At 41.9% G+C, this 17,243-nt stretch overlaps 1 protein-coding gene across 1 annotated transcript; it reads right to left on the bottom strand.

Moving 5' to 3' along the window:
- Positions 1-14,461: 14,461 nt before the first annotated feature.
- LOC148096297 (uncharacterized) lies at positions 14,462-15,073 on the bottom strand. Its single transcript, XM_087836251.1, has one exon. It carries the CDS (start codon positions 15,071-15,073, stop codon positions 14,462-14,464), a length of 612 nt encoding a protein of 203 aa, XP_087692377.1.
- Between the last annotated feature and the right edge of the window lie 2,170 nt (positions 15,074-17,243).

Genomic DNA, 17,243 nt, shown 5'->3' with positions numbered 1-17,243 from the left:
GTTAGCAACACTTTTCCATATTCAGTTCAGTTCTATTAGATTTTAAGTTAAATGAAATGTTTTTTTGACTTTTAAATCAAAGGACGTTATGGTAACTACTAAATTATAAAATAATTTTATAAACATCTAAAAGAAATTCAGATCAAGATCACTCTAGTCTCCGGCATTTACTTATTTCTAAACTGTTGAGTCAAGTCAAGCCAGTTTTATTCGTGTAGCTCAGTACTACATGTATCTATGTATAAGTATGACAATATATTAAGGGCAAAGGGTGGCAAGAAAATCACCAACAATGAATATGATAAGAAAAAAAAAATGCTTACCCCAAAAGAAAATTTTACTTTTCTCCATGTTTTTTGTCAGCAACTAATTGTGAATTAAACAAACAGAAAAGACAGTAAATTTAAAAAATAGTAAATTCTTTAAATTCTTCAAGAAACAACATTCTTTTAACTTGACACATCTGAACCAAATGGTAGAGATGACTCAGTCCGGTCAATTTAATAATTTAATAAATGGATTTCTTATATTGGATTATTAACACAGTGTTACCGTACCTGAATGTCCAACTGTGCTGTGAAGTTGTCGTCCCTTGGTTTATTGTTCACACTGGATGACGGTGACTTTAGATTTATAAATGTCCTTTCACTTTCTCTTTGGGTCATGTGACTTCTATTATTCTCTCTATCTGATGGCAGTCTAATCTAGTTGTAGCTGCATCGCTCGTTAATTTGTATGTGTCACTAACATCTATTTCTTAAAATCTAAAACTTGCTTCTGTCATAATCCTGGGATTTTTACCCAGCGTTTTCAGTTTTAGCCTTTGTTGCAGTTTTCAGTTTGAATATTACCTTTTAACATCTGCTCCAGATATATTTTCATTCTGATTTAGTATTTATAGTTTTCTTTGTTAGTTATTCTAAAGATTGTCCTTTTCGTCTACTGGATGTTCCTGATGTTTTTGAGAATCTATTGTGTTTGAGTTTGGCTTTTTGTATATTAGGTTTGTTTAGTTTCCTTTAGAATTGATTATATCATCTGTAGTTTCTCTTTATAATGCAGTTTATCTACTTGGTTTTTATTATTCCAACTTACCTTCTTTTATGATCATTTTTCTGTTTCCTATTTGTGTCCCTGTATCTGTCTTGTCTCTTTGTGCCCTGGTTGTCTGTGTCCCTCAGTTTTAGCCTCTGATGTAGTTTTAATTACCTTTTTACCTCCACTCCAGTTGTGTTTTCATTCTGATTTAGTATTCATAGTTTTCTTTGTTAATTATTCTCAAGTTTTTCTTCTACTGTATGTTCCTGGTGGTTTTGAGAATTTATTGTGTTTTGGTCTGGCTTTTTGTAGATTAGTTTTGTTCAATTTCCTTTAGAACTTATATCCTCTGTAGTTTCTGTTTTTAAGGTAGTTTATCTACTTGGTTTTTATTATTCCAACTTACCTTCTTTTATGATCATTTTTCTGTTTCCTATTTGTGTCCCTGTATCTGTCTTGTCTCTTTGTGCCCTGGTTGTCTGTTTCCCTATTTATTTGTCTCCCATTCAGTCATATCCCCCTTCCTGTTGACTGTATGTGTCTTTGTGTTACTTCCTGCTTTACTTTGATAGTCCAAGTGCTTGATATTGAATTTTACTCCCCTCGTCTTTATTTGTTCCTTGGTGTCTCGGTTTCATCTGCATTTATCGCCCTCCCCTGTCTAGTACTCCTGTTCTCCTCTATGTAAATTAACCCCATTGTCTTGTTATTCATTCTGCAGTTATTTTCTCCATCTTCCACTGTCCTTTGTCATGCCCTACCGTCATAATTTTACGTTACTCCATGTTTCCAATTTTTTGCACTCCGCAATTTTCCCTAGAATAAAAACTTGGGAACACAGAGCAAAGAGTGCAAAACTATTCCTGGCTCCAGTGTTCCTCTGATTTTGCATCTGTGTTTTGATGAAACTCCAGCATTCAAGCTGTTAAGTTCATCCCCGGTTTCTCAAGTTCTAATTCAATTCAATTCAATTTTATTTATATAGCGCCAAATCACAACAAAAGTCGCCTCAAGGCGCTTCATAGATACAGAGAAAAACCCAACAATCATATGACCCCCTATGAGCAAGCACTTTGGCGACAGTGGGAAGGAAAAACTCCCTTTTAACAGGAAGAAACCTCCGGCAGAACCAGGCTCAGGGAGGGGCGGGGCCATCTGCTGCGACCGGTTGGGGTGAGAGAAGGAAGACAGGATAAAAGACATGCTGTGGAAGAGAGACAGAGGTTAATAACATATATGATTCAATGCAGAGAGGTCTGTTAACACATAGTGAGCGAGAAAGGTGACTGGAAAGGAAAAACTCAATGCATCATGGGAATCCCCCGGCAGCCTACGTCTATTGCAGCATAACTAACTTCTGCAACCATTTCTGTACACAGGACTAAATGATAAACATTCAACTGTACTCCATATGCTATATAATGTATGTGAAAAGTAAAAAACATCATGGTGGCAAGTTTGTGTTAATAGGAATGAACAAAAAAAGTTATTGATTGAAATAAAATGAATTGATTTTCAAAACTGGAAAGAAATATTGTGATAAGGAATTATTTTAATAAACTTTTTAGCAGAATGATATAATGAAATTAGCATAATTGTTTTTTTTATTTTCTAAAGAATATTGCAGCGGTTTGAGATGACAATTTTTAAGCTTGTAGTGTGAGTCACAAAAAAGAGAAATTCATTGAGAATTTCATATCATTATGATATCAGATATGATTGTGAAGTTATCACATTCCTTTCAAATTATTCAATTTGAGCAGAGTTGTGCTTTAATTTCTCAAGAGTATGGCAGCAGTTTGACATTAAACAGATGAACATCTGCACAGATGTTTAGTAGGTGAGGAAGAAGAAGAAACACTTAGATTTTCATGAGAACACAAAGCTTTTTACTGAATTTTTGATATGTCATCACATTCTATTGAACCTGTTTCATTTGAGCATAAAAGTCATTTAAGTTCTCTGGAATCATGCAGTCGTTTGAGATAAAACTGCACAGATATAGTGTGGAGCACCTGAGACCTTGTTCTTGACACATAGCAGGGTCTAGCAGTCTGGCATGCCAGGCTTCTCATTGCCTCTTGTAAATGCTGTTAAACAACATTCTATTTAGAGCTCATGATGTGGATAACGGATTTATCATGGATAGTGTAATTTCATGAATATGTAATTTAAAAATGTCTTCATTTAAAATGTATATGTGTAATAGAGTTGGGAATCACCATACATCCCACGATACGATATTATCACAATACTTAACGCACGATACGATATTATTGCAATTTTTAAAAAAATATTTTGCGATATTCAGATTCTGTACATAAAGGTAAACTTTATCAATATTCATTTTATCTAATAACAAAGTCTCACACTCAGTCTTTCTCTTATTTCAGTCAGTTTTATTGTTGACAAACTGAACAGTTTGTATTACAGTCTAGTCCAACTTAACTGAACGCAACCATCTGGTACAATTATAGCTATTCTGAACTAGGAAATTTATGAAAACTATGCAGCCCAACTGCAACTGAAGAATTTGAAAGTAAATTAAAACAAAATATAATTTTACATTAAATAAAAAAGTTTTAAACCTAATTAAAATAAAACATGTCTTAAATTAAAATAAGTAAACTGTCATGTTTATTACTGCCAAAAAAGAAGTTAAACACATTTGGACAGTGAAGGAATGTCAGGATTCTTGCTCAGAAAAAGGATCAACATGCTCTGAAGTCAGAGCACAAAAACCTTTTTGCAACAAAATATCGATTTCTGCTGTCCCTGTATCGATACATTATTAGCAAACAAAATATCACCATACTACACAGTATCGATTTTTTCCCCCACCCCTACTGTGTAATGTGTAAGGGCTAATGTCTCATGAGAACTCCCTTAGCGAGATTATACAAGAGAGAGTACAACGAGAGAGTATACAATGAGAGTATATTTCTTTCTTGGACTGCGGTTGAGCAGATGTCACTCATGAAGCTCTACTCAGCTAAACTAAAGGTTTATTGAAATCAAGGCAAAGTGGTGGGGTCAGGTGGGCTGTCCCGGGCTCTGTGGGGCCGGGCGGCGCTGCTGTTCTGGGCCCCGGTCCGGATGGGCCTGGGCCCCCTTTCCCTGGCGGGTTGCTGAGTATGGGGGTGCCTACTGGGGTCAGCGGGGGAGCTAGCCCCAGGGAGGGGTCACTTGCCCCTCCCTTCCTTGCCTCCCCATCTCCAGCTGCTCCCTCTTCCCGCTCCACCACAATCACCCACACATGCAGGGCCTTGGGGTAAAGGTGTGTCACCAGGGTGCAGGGGAGGCATCCCCCCTCTGTCCCCTTCTGGCTTCTTGTGCCTCAATTTTATCTCACAACTTAGACATTCACATTACTCACACTCTCATAACACATACATGTAGGATCTTGGGGGTGGGCACGCTACACGGACTCCAAAAGACCATCAGGGTGTACACCTCACCCCTGGAGTCGTTGCCCACCTCTCAATTTTAAATACACGTAGACACTGAGGGCTATTAGGAGGGGCTATGCGCTTACCTGCTGCTTTCTGGCAGGTAGCTCCATGCCCTCCTGGGTTTTAAATGCACCTTAGAACACACATGCATCAACACATGAGCGGGCGGAGGGAGGTTTTGGAGTGTTCTCACACCCCTGTTCTCTGCGACCTGCTGGAGCTGGGGGGCCGGGAGGAGGAGTTGGCCGTCCGACTGGGGTCTGGAGTGTGGGGCCTCCCTGCTGCTGCGGAGTCGGGTGGTCTGCTTCTCCCCACCGCAGGGAAAAAGGGTAACACCACCTGGGTCTGGGTGCAGGTACCAAGGTACCTAAACCCGGTTCTTAGAGTACGCTTGGGGAGTGTGATTGTGTGTACAGTGTCTATTTATGTCTGTCTCCACGTTGGTTGAGTGTTGAGTAATTGCATATGAGAGCATGAGGGTGGGAATGGATGTTTGTATCTGTGTGTGCCTGTATGTCTGTGTCTATATGTCAGGTTGGGTATCAGACGCCACCTCTCTGGGGACATCTCAGGCCCTCTAAGGTATGGAGGCCTATCTCCCCCCACCACTTCCCCTGCCAGTGGCAGACGCCCTCAGACATCGGTGCGTTGGTGGTTCTTTGTGTCTGGGGGTGGGCGCCCAGGTACACACTGGCTCACTCCTTGGTGGCTGCTTATCTGGGCCTGGAGCCTGGGGCTCGCTCGGGCCACTTCGGGGGTGGGGTGCCTTTGGCCTCTCGGCCTGGGGCTCGGTCACTCTGGCGCAGCTGGCTTCTGCTCCGCGGCTGCTGAGTGACCCCTCATCTGGGGCTCTCCTCAGCTCTTTCTGGGATAGTGGCGCAGCTGCCCCTCTGTTGGTCTTCCTTGGTCTCTTGTGTTCTGAGGGCCTCCTCCATACCTGCTTCATGCCCTGGAGGACGGGGCTGTGGCCCCCCACACCCTCTAGCAGATCATTACATAAAGGAACCTTTTAAAAACAAGCGCGCTCATGCTCACAGGTGTACACACGGGTGCTCACACACACAAACTACACCCTTTTTGGCTCCTACCTCAAAGCACACTGTGCGCTGTCGACCTTACGTGCTGCACAATAATGTTTAATATTTAGTATTTACTGTTATATTCCCATATATCATTGTGATGTTGTTTATTGTATTGCTCTCGTTTTCTTCTGCTTGTTTTCTTTTTTCTTTCTCAACAGGTGATCCAGGTGATGGATATATGTTTGTTTTTTTTTGTCTGCTTATTTAGTTGGTTTTTGGTTTTTTGCCCTTTATCCCTGTCCCTCTTCTCCGCTGTTTCCCCCCCCCTCTTCCTTTCTCCCTTTTCTTTTCCTCATTCAAGTCTGTCCCGTATCTAGCAAGTGAAAATAAAAATAAATAAATAAAATAAACAATAAAAGATGAATCAAATCATTACGGCAAGGCTGGGATGGTCAATTTGGTAAAGTAAATTGGGCATCTTTCTTCGCCTTTAGACAATAATTCTGATGGCAAAAGAACCAAACGGGACAGGCAAAAAAGAAGAAGAAGAAAAAAAAAGGATTAGATTAAGAGTGTACAACATAATGGACAGCATCCTGATCATTGCAAACTCATCATGAACAAATCTAGTTTAGATGCGTAAAATAGAAACTGTAAGAAGTATAAAAGAGAGTAAGAGTAAACCTTGTTAATCAGTTGATTGTGCTTATAATGCCACGTGGGTGGCTTTCCTCTGATTTATCCTGATAATGATTCTGCAATGATTCTTATTTTATATTTTGCTAGATAAATAAAGAGATTCATGAAAATTTGCTGAAATTTGTTCATTAAATTCCACCCATGGAAAAAAAAAGAAAGAAAAAAAAAAGAAATCAAGGCAAAGTAACACGAATTCATCAGGACCTCTTTTCAGGACAAGCGGTCAACGAGGTATTTCTGTCTTTATTTTATGTTTGGACTAAATATATGTACTGTAAAATTGCTAATGTGTGTGTACCGTTCACTCAATTTAAACAGTTCTCACTGTGTATTGGCATAATGGTGTACTGGCGTTAAGGCCTGAAGACTTGATGGTGTAACTAAAGAGCAGAGAAAGCCCAAGTAATAAACCCCTATTTCAAAGAACCGACCTGTGTCTGTGTTGTAGTGAAGAGCGCTACACCTCTGGCCCTTTGGGACTCCTGAGAGATGTTATTGCAGTTTCCCACCCTCATTATCAAGTACATTTTGTGACAAAAACACATGCTGCTCATGGTGGTGCTGTGTGGCAAGCAGAGCTAGGACCCAAATGCAGGACTCGGAAACAAAAGGTAGTAAACTAAAGATTCAAGAGTCAAGAAGCTTATTGTGATGTACACTGCAAAATACAGATGGTTATGCAGAGCAATGAAATTCTTACTTTGCAGGTTCCCTTCACACAACTAAAAAGAAAGTAATAAATAAGTAAAACAGTGCTTTGTGGCACTTGTAGCTTGTAACTTATGTGTGGGTGTAATTAGAATTTAAAGTGTAAGTAGTTTCAACACTTTCACCGTGATAATATATACAGAGTATGCAAAAGTGTTTATGTAAAGATATATGCAAAAATTGCTTATTTACAGATTAATATAAATGTACAAAATTGCAAATTTACAGTTATGGATAATTACAGTCTGACAGTAAGTCAGAGATTTAGTAGCCTGATGGCCTGTGGATAGAAACAGTTTTTTAGTCTGGTGCTCCTTGCTTTCACATTTAGGCAGCATCTGCCAGATGGCAGGAGTGTGAACAATGTGTGCTGTGGGTGGGTGTGGTCCTTGATGAACCCCTTTTCCTGACCCAAGTGTTGTAAATGTTCTGTAGTGATGGGAGGGGTACTCCACAGATGAGTTGTGCCATTTTAATGACATGCTGGAAAGCCTTTCTGTCCTGAGTGGAGCAGTTCCCGTACCACACTGTGATGGAGTTTGACAGGATACTCTCCGTGTGGAGGATTTTTGTATGATATGTATAACTATGTAACTATATACTCTATATATCTATGTGCACTGAACATATATATTTTAACTTTCACATAGAGTCTTAAGCACAAGACATTTTGCTTCACTGTGGTTTATTAAGGTTTTACAGTAACAGGGCAGTTAATGCTGTTGAGAGTTCTCCTGAATAACTTCCCCAATACACACTCAATGTCTTTCATGAAGCACAACCAAAACAATAACATTGTAACAGAGATCCTGAATAGGGATGGGTACCGGTCCGGTTCTGACATAAACGGTAGTAACCAGACCGAAAAGCAGCGCACATTTCGGTGCTTTATTTCGGTGCTTTTTTTCCCCTGAAATGTCATACACTTTTGATTCTAGCCAATCATTTTACCTTTGCAAGCGTAGTAGGCGGGTCCAGGTACGTACGTTCTTTTAGAGCAGAACTACAGATTAAAAATACCCAAGCCGAAGCGGTCAAAGTCTCGCTGTACTTCACAGCAAAAGATAAGATAAGATAAGATAAGATAAGATAAGATAAGATAACTCTTTATTGTCATTGCACAGTCATACATAGTACAATAGTACAATGAAATTGGAAAACTGTCCTACGTCGGCACTACATATAACACAACACGACACGATATGACACATCACAACGCAACACAAACAACACAACACAGTATAATAACTTAGTAATAAAAAAGAAGAATAAGTGTATTTTTATTGCACACTGTTGTTATTGCACATTAATTATTATTGCACCTTGTTATAAATATAAATATCATTATTGTTATTGTTGTTTTAAACATTGTTACCTCCCCCCTAAAAAAGTCCAGGGAGGTAGCCAATCAGGTCAGCTATTTGCATTGATCAGGGCTATTGCCCTGTTGTAAAAGCTGTCCTTAAGTCTATTTGTCCGGGACCTCAGCAGCCTGAACCTCCTGCCGGACGGCAGCAGCTTAAACACCCGGTGTCCTGGGTGTGTACCGTCCCGTAGGATGCTGTGTGCCCTCTTGAGACAGCGAGTGCTGTACAGGTCCTGCAAACTCAGTAGCCTGCAACAAGTGCTTTAAGGTGATACTGTGCAAAGGAGGTAACTCCTCGAATCTGATGAAACACCTGGCGACGTGTAGCATTTTGTTAAAGCCGAGAAATGCACCGTATTTGATAGCTTGCTGCGAGACCTCACATCATGCACATCTACTGCGGGTGGGTTGCCTGTTATCGGACCCGGAGTTTGCAACATCCCCCAAAAACCCGAAGAGGAGACTCCTGGCCCCTAGCCCTGCCAGTGTAGCAGAAATGATGACGGATAATGATGGCAGCAACAGCCGTTCTTCTGTGTGAGTAGCTTAATGTTGTCCGTGTGTAATTTACGTTGAGTAGGCTAACCACGTTATTACATTAATGCACATAAGGTGAACTAGCAAACACCGTCGTAGTTACTCCCTTCACCCTGGTCAAAAATGACCAAAGAAAAAGGGGGAAACAGCTAAACATGAGAGGTTTTTGGACAAAGTTTGTGTTTTTTTCCATTGATTAAGCACTGCTTCCAGCCAAGAGTGATGCCATAAATCCCCTATACCTGCAAAAAAGGCTAACATTGTTATCTTTTTACAAAAAAAAAGCTGAACATAAGAGGTTTTTGGACCAATTTTGTGTTCTCCATTTTTTAAGCACCGGCACCGTTTCAAAAGTACCGGTTTGGAACTGGTATCGGATAAAACCTAAACGATACCCATCCCTAATCTTGAACACATCACGATAAAATATCATATGATATAATCACACACACACACATACTTTGAACCTACAGTGAATGAATGAATGAATGAATGCTTTATTGGCCATATGCAGGTTGCCCCGCAGAGGAATATGGGATACATGGGAATACAGTCGGAGATCGGCAGCGTTACAGAGGAAACACTGAAAAAGTACACAACAATGGGAAAGTACAAGAGGAAAAAAAAAGAGACCTCTACTCATGCTGGGCACCTATGGGAGGACAACATGAGAACAGGAAACAAAAAAACTCCTCTGCACAGAGAACACATAAATGTCCACATTACAACATTGGAGCATGTGACAAGCCACAGGGTTGGGTAGGGAGTGAAGAGTAATCCGAAGGAAACACAGCAGTCATCCTGCACAGCGCTACCATTCCAGCGCGGCACCCAGACCCGCCATCTTCCCCCACAGGAAACAAGCATCGAAGGCGTTTGGAAAGGGAGGGGGATGAGTGAGTGCTTATCAGTGTAAGTGTGTGTGTGTGCGTGTCCAGAGTTCAGCTGAGACAGTGTCCTTCGCCCTATCAGGCTAAGTAAACAGTCTGCTAGCCAACCCAGGTGGCCTTGCATAGAATGGGAAGAATAGTCAACACACAGTCGTTATCAGGGAGTTGTTGTTCGGCTCCAGCCTTGGGCCCGCAGCTGTGTTTTTATATATGAGAAAGCATGTAACCTATGTAGTTATAAGATTATATATTATAAGATTGTGCCACTTGCTGTGTAAGATTTAATAATTAGGATTAATGTGTGATGTTTGACTGTGTCATGACCTACTGTGATAAGCCAAAGCCAAACGGTAGCCGGAGTCCTGACTGGCCTCTGGCCAAGACCTTGGCCGCTACCTGACCCCTGCAGCTGTGTTTGGTTGGAGGACGGGTGGAAAAGTTACCCAGCAGCAGGGGGCGGGGTACTGATCCCTATATATTAGGGGACCAGAGGACACCCCAGCACTTTTTTCCCTCTGCTGTTTTTCTCTGTCCGTCTCTGTGTTTCTCTACTGTCTGTGCTTAAGGCTGTACACCCCGGGGTTTAGCTTTGCTTGCTTTCTGGTTTGTAATTTTCTTGCTAAATGTCTGTATGTATTTTTCCTGCTGTTCATATGATTTAGTGTATTAAACTCTGTTCCAAGAATTCTACTCTTTTCCAGAGCATCTTTTTGACTGTCTTGATTTTAATTGGATCTAAAGAGGTTGGATCTCCACATCGTTGGTGGGAGAAGGTATCAGAATGGCTTCAAAATTTGCGACCACATCCGTTGTGCATCTGTAAAAGTTGTTAACAAGTTTGGAGGTTAATCCAAATTTTCTCAGCTTCCTTAGGAAGAAGAGTTATTGTTGAGCCTTCTTGATGATCTGCCATGTGTTTTGGCTCCAGGTGAGATCCTCACTGATGTGGGGAAATTGAAGGTCCCGTTGATGTGTAGTGGGGCGTGCTGGTCTCTCCTCATCCTTGGGTCAATAAACATCTCCTTAGTCTTCTCGGAATGTAAGGAGAGATTATTTTCCAGGCACCAGAACACCAGCTGAGCCACCTCTTTCTTGTAAGCAGTGTCCTATCCACCAGTAATCAGCCTGACAACGGTTGTCTCGTTAGTGAACTTAATGATGGAGGTGTTGCTCTTGGAGAGGATGCAGTCATAGGTGAAGAAGGTATCCAGGAGTGGACTGAGCACACAGGCTTGGGGAGTCCCTGTGCCCACTATCTTTGTATCTGATGTCCTGGTACCAACTCTGGCTGCCTGAGGTCTGCCTGTGAGGAAATCCAGGACACAGCAACAGACGGGGGGTGTTAGTCCAAGAATAGAGAGCTTCCCCATCAATCTGTTTGGGATGACGGTGTTGAATGCTGAACTGTAGTCTATAAAGAACATTCAAACATAGGTGTCCTGCTTTTCAAGGTGTGAGAGGGCTGTGTGGATGGCTGCATTAATGGTGTCCTCAGTAGGACGTTTCCTCCAATAAACAAATTGCAGAGGGTCTAATGTGTCTGGGATGGCTTCTTTGATATGGTATATGACTGTCAACATGGTGGTGGATTTGAAGCATGTGGGCATAGCTGACTGGGTGAGGGACAAATTGAAAATATCTGTAAACATCTCAGCCAGCTCTGAAGAGCAGACCCTCAAATCACGGCCAGGGATGTTGTCAGGGCCGGCTACTTTTCGGGGGTTAGTCCTCCTCAGAGGTCGAAGTCACAGTGAGTGACTGTGCTGCCTGTGTTGGTTGGTGTTGAGGGTGTCAAAGTGAGCATAGAACTCGTTCAGTTCATCTGGTAGCATGTTGCAGCTGACTGTGACCCTGCTGCTCCTCTGTTGCAGACCCCGCCACATACATCTGGAATCTGAGTTGTTGTAGTATCCTTCCAGTTTCAGTCTGTACTGCCTCTTAGCTTCCCTGATGGATTTTTGTAGGTCATATCTGGCCTTTTTTGTAGCCCTCTGCATCACCAGAGGCAAATGCAGTGGAGCATGCATGCAGTGTAGGAGACATTTTTTCTGTGTGTACCTTATGAATGCCGCTAGGGGTCAATATTTATGTTTTAGGATATGGTATGTCTATGGGAATGTATTTAAGGTAGACACGCGTAATTAGCAGCAGGTGTGTTGTTGTTCGTAAGTAGCAAACAGTTTGTGGCTGCTGAGCTGTTGTGATATAGTGTTGAATAAAGAGAACTGTTGAAAACAAATGAAATTGATGGAAGTGGAACTTTATAGATCCCCATGGGAAAATCCTCTCACCCATTCGCTCAGTGAGGCAGTGGGCAGCCACTGGGCACATGGGGAGCAGTGTGTAGGCACAGTACCTTGCTCAGGGGTACCTCAGAGTAGCCATTCAGTGGATTGGAGCCCCCGGCCTTCCGATCATGGGGATCGGAAACACCTGAGTGGTGTTTGTTTGTTAGAAACTGGATAAGACTGCAGATAGAAAATGTAGATTAAATAAAGCTAACCATCTAAAAGAGAGTATAACGGGCCTCAATTAAAAATAATTGGCATCCCCCAGCATTGTGTGCTCTCCCCCCTGCTCTTCATCCTCTACACCGATGACTACAGATCCACACAGCCCAACTGTCACCTGGTGAAATATGCTGACGACACAGTTCTCCTGTCACTACTGTCAGGCCCCTCACAACACCACGGGCCCGCTCTTCAGGGGTTTGATGGGTCCCCTCTGGGTGGCGCCTCTGCTGCATTTCCTGCAGGACTGAGAGGAGGAGAGCCACCTTTGTCCCCAAACCCACTCTGGTTTTTAACTCCAGCCGATAAGACCATTTCCCACACTCATTTATGCTGCTGAAACTTTTTTCACTTTTAGTCACTTACAGTTATTTATTCACCTATTCAGTCACTTTAATTTTAAAACTGTGTAATTTTAAAAATGTGTATATACTGTATATTCCGTGTATTTATTGTCTGTTTATACCCTGTCCTTATCTTCAACGTCATGCTGCTCTGTTGTATCTTAACTGTCCCTTGGGGATAAATAAAGTCTCTCTGATTCTGATTCTGATTCTGAATAAAACCTCCATGGTTCAAGATTCATTCAGTGATTTAGTTGTTTTGTGTAATGGAGCAAAATCTGTTCATGGTCCATTCATGTGTTTGTTACTAGATGATGAAAAAGAAAAGCATGAAACATGGTTTAAAGCAAAAATATTGTCTTTTGATAAGTTTGCATATGAAGTGAGACAGTGCTTATCTGGTTGCGAACATTTGAATGTAAAGGGTAATAATGGTGTTGATGATGGTGTTAACCCAGAGGACAGTGTTTCAAATGTTGTTGATATATCACTTCCATCACTGAAGTAAGCACAACCTCTTCTGCAAGAATAAAAGCAAATGCAGAAAAAGCCGCATTACTTGGTCGCATAGAGGAAAAACTGCAGCTGCAGCCGCTGTCAAGCCCAGTACACCAGTCAAAGAAGATAAACCTGCAATACTAAAAGCAGTGTATCTGCAATGATCCTACCACAAGCAGAAATAGAAAGTGAGCCTCTACAAGCTCAAACAGGCAACACAACAAAATTTCATAATTTGGATCCTCTACCACGCAGGTCGATTCTTACAGTGGGAGAAAGACAGTCTGAGGATATTTGTGCCATTTTATGAAGACGAAATGAAATATCAGCAACAGCATCAGCGTTCATCATCTATACCATCCAGGAAAATCCCTGTATTCGATGGTGATCCTCTTCAGTACATCTCTTTCATTGGCGCGTTTGAACAAGGAGTGGAAAAAATTGTATTGTATTGTACTGTATTATTTGGAACAGTTTACAACATGACAGCCAAGAGAGCTAGTACACAGTTGCCAATATATGGCTGCAGGACAAGGCTATATACAAGCAAAGCAAATGCTCAAAGAACACTGGAAATGAATATAAACTCGCAGCTGCTTACATTGAAAAGACATTATCCTGGCCTGCCATTAAAAATGAAGATGTGAAATCATTGCAAGCACATTCTCTGTTCTTACATGGGAGTTGTAATGTCATGAAAACCCTGCAATATATGCAGGAACTGGATATATTGCAGTATATATTTATATAGACTTACACACACAACATAGACATCACATGGTAATACAGTCGGAGATCGGCAGCGTTACAGAAAAACACTGAAAAAGTACACAACAATGGGAAAGTACAAGAGGAAAAAAAGAGACCTCTACTCATGCTGGCACCTATGGGAGGACAACATGAGAACAGGAAACAAAAAAACTCCTCTGCACAGAGAGCACATAAATGTCCACAGTACAACATTGGAGCATGTGACAAGCCACAGGGTTGGGTAGGGAGTGAGGAGTAATCCGAAGGAAACACAGCAGTCATCCTGCACAGCGCTACCATTCCAGCGCGGCACCCAGACCTGCCGTCTTCCCCCACAGGAAACAAGCATCGAAGGCATTTGGAAAGGGAGGGGGATGAGTGCGTGCTTATCAGTGTAAGTGTATGTGTGTGCGTGTCCAGAGTTCAGCTGAGACAGTGTCCTCTGCCCTATCTAAGTAAACAGTCTGCCAGCCAACCCAGGTGGCCTTGCATAGAATGGGAAGAATAGTCAACACACAGTCGTTATCAGGGAGTTTTTTTTGTTTGGCTCCAGCCTTGGACCCGCAGCTGGTGCCGTGGTGTCCGCATGTTGATGTTGTTGATTTTTCTTTTATGCGAGCAGCTCAGGAGAATTTCAATGCTGTTCTTTAACACTCCGACACTGGTCTCTCAATCTCCCGTTGGAGAACCGCGAGCCTCCCCATGATGGTATCAAACTTCTGTTCCGTGGTGTTGTCATTCTTTTGATTCTGAGACCCCACAACTGCAGTAAGCCGTTCTGCGATGTGATCCAACTTTCGCTCAAGGGTCTCATTTTGAGCAGGCCTCTCTTTGATGTATCCCACCATACGCTCAATGGTGTTATTTTGAGTCTTCACGGCAGCTGTAAGTGTCTCCAAGGTGTTAACCATGCTGCGTTCGTTGTGAGAAGTCGCGCCTCGTCCCATCATTTCAATTCCAGTGGGCAGCCTTGGGGGGGGGGTTTGAACAGCCGGTTCCGCTCTCTTAATTCTCCGATAAGCCAGGGCCAAGCCAGCTCCGATCAGCAAGAACCCTGTTATCATGGTTCTGAATAGGTAGATATCTTCAGCGTCCTCGATCGACAGTCCCGCCAGGCACAAGATCCTCCATTTCTGCCACCCGTCCATCACATATCCGGCAGGGAAAGTACATCCAGGGCACTCGGGCTCTCCCGAGCCCAGACTTCTCGTTGAGAAAAGGGTGTCAATAGCATTCAGAGACCAGTTGATCAAATCCATAATTCTCTTTTAGGTTTTAGAATTCAAACTGCTATACAAAATGAGAGAGAAATGGAGCCTTTGCATATGATATACTGAAAAATTCTAAAAATAGAGTTAGATTTGGTTTCAATTTATTTTGGATCCTTTATTTGGGGACATTCAGAATGTAAAATCAACAATCCCTGTCTGAAAGGTCAACAACAAACTGAAGGAAGTTACACCCAACTAAACAAATTAAAGGGAACAGCTTTGCTGCTACAGTCACACCCATGAACATGGTTAAAACCTACAGCATGGGAAGGTTAATTACCACAACAAACCATGACTTTACAGTAAAGCCATGTTTTGTCTGCTGTACTCAACAACACACACTGGAGGAGTGTCAACAGTTTCAGCGGAAGAAGCACAGAGACAAAATGCTTTTTCTAAAGGAGAAAGGGCTGTGTTTTGGTTGCTTATGTGCTAGGCACATAAGTAAAGACTGTGCAAGTGTTTGACATGTAGGCAGTGTTGGGGAGTAACGGAATACATGTACCGCCGTTACGTATTTAAAATACAAAATATGAGTAACTGTATTCCGTTACAGTTACCGTTTAAAAAGGTGGTATTTAGAATACAGTTACTTTGTTGAAATAAATGGATTACACTGCGGTACTTACCTGTTTCATATTGTCGCGGGTCAGGACTGTTTGGGTTTTGTTTGACAGCTACGTTCTGTTGTTCCAGGCGGCAGCGTTACGGTTGCCATGGTTACAGGGTGACGCTCTCTCTCTCTGTGCGTTTCCTGGGTGAGAGAGGCCTTTTGTTGTTGTTGTTGTGCTAAGCTAACAGGCAGAATGCTACAGGTATAGCTCTAAAGAATGTAGCATCATAGGCAGTGTAGTCCGTGCTGCAGGGAGAATGGACTGCCATACACGTTATGTGTCTGTGAGCGAGGGAGGGAGAAAAAGGAAAAGTACGAGCTGTCATCGAGCAAAAACGGGAGCTGGAAGCATGTAAATATAATAATAACCACTGCAGCCAAGAAGAGTGCCTGACGAGCCCAGTTGTAAGTAAGCTATTAAGACTCGACTGTACGCCATGTTCGTGTTTTCCTCCAAAAACAATAAGTTCCGTTGGAGCAGCCTTTCAACGCCTCTCTCTGTCTCTTGCTCGGAAAGTTGACCCAGACAACAAAGTAAAGCTAGTTTTCGGCTACTAGCCCCACACGGAACCCAACGTATTAGCCAGAGGTCCCTTTACTACGGTTCGGAGCCGCGGACCTTCAGTAACAGTAATAAATCACAGCAATAGTACATTCATGTAGTTGTAAACAGCATGATAATATATTAAGTAATCCAAAGTATTCAGAATACGTTACTCTCATTGAGTAACGTAACGGAATACGTTACAGAATACATTTTGGGGCATGTATTCTGTATTCTGTAATGGAATACATTTTAAAAGTAACCTTCCCAACACTGCATGTAGGACATGTGGTAAAGGTTATCTCACTGTCCTCCATATTGATAACAGAGACATAAATAGTTTAAGTCCAAAATCCTCTGGAGAGCCTTCCTCTCAGAAGAATAAAACTCCTATAAAAACATGTGGTCATACAGGGGCCAGAAGAGACAGTGGATGGCTTTCCATTCTGCCAGTTCAAATAAAGTCCGTTAAAGGTAGTCATGTCATACAGATATATGCAATTTTAGATCCTGACAGTTCAGCTAGTGTCTGTTCAGAGCACATCATGCAAAGGCTAAAACCTGTGGGCAAAATAACTCACTTTCTGTTACAAACGATGGATCAAGAAAAGGTTGTCTCTCTTTTTTTTTTTTTGTCTCTACACACTAACTTGCTGGTCTTGAAATTCCTGGTTTGGGCAACAATGCCTTCTATGAACTTCCAGAAGTCCTAACACAGGAAAGGATGCCTGTCACTACAGATAACCTTTGTCCTTCTGCCCAAAGATCAAAAGAATTGGGAGAATTTAACATAATTTAGCTTGACTTAGGTTGTGTTTTTATTCTGATTTAGTATTCATAGTTTTCTTTGTTATTTTTTCTTTTTGTTCTATGTTCCCTGTGCATAATCTATGTTTCTGTTAAGTCTCCTGTGTTTAGTCAGGAATCAGTTGTTTTTGATTTTACTTTCAGTTTGTGCCGGTCCAGTTTGTGTCTTAGTCTGTGGCTGTATCCCAATTTAG

Source organism: Neolamprologus brichardi, chromosome 23, assembly GCF_056152115.1.
Source record: "Neolamprologus brichardi isolate AB-2024 chromosome 23, ASM5615211v1, whole genome shotgun sequence".
NCBI lineage: Eukaryota > Metazoa > Chordata > Actinopteri > Cichliformes > Cichlidae > Neolamprologus > Neolamprologus brichardi.
The sequence above is the reverse complement of the archived record's forward strand: the minus strand, read 5'-3'. Positions and strand labels throughout refer to the sequence as shown.

Coding starts and splice junctions, on each gene's coding strand:
- LOC148096297 (XM_087836251.1), bottom strand. CDS start 15,073: ATGGATTTGATCAACTGGTCTCTGAATGCTATTGACACCCTTTTCTCA.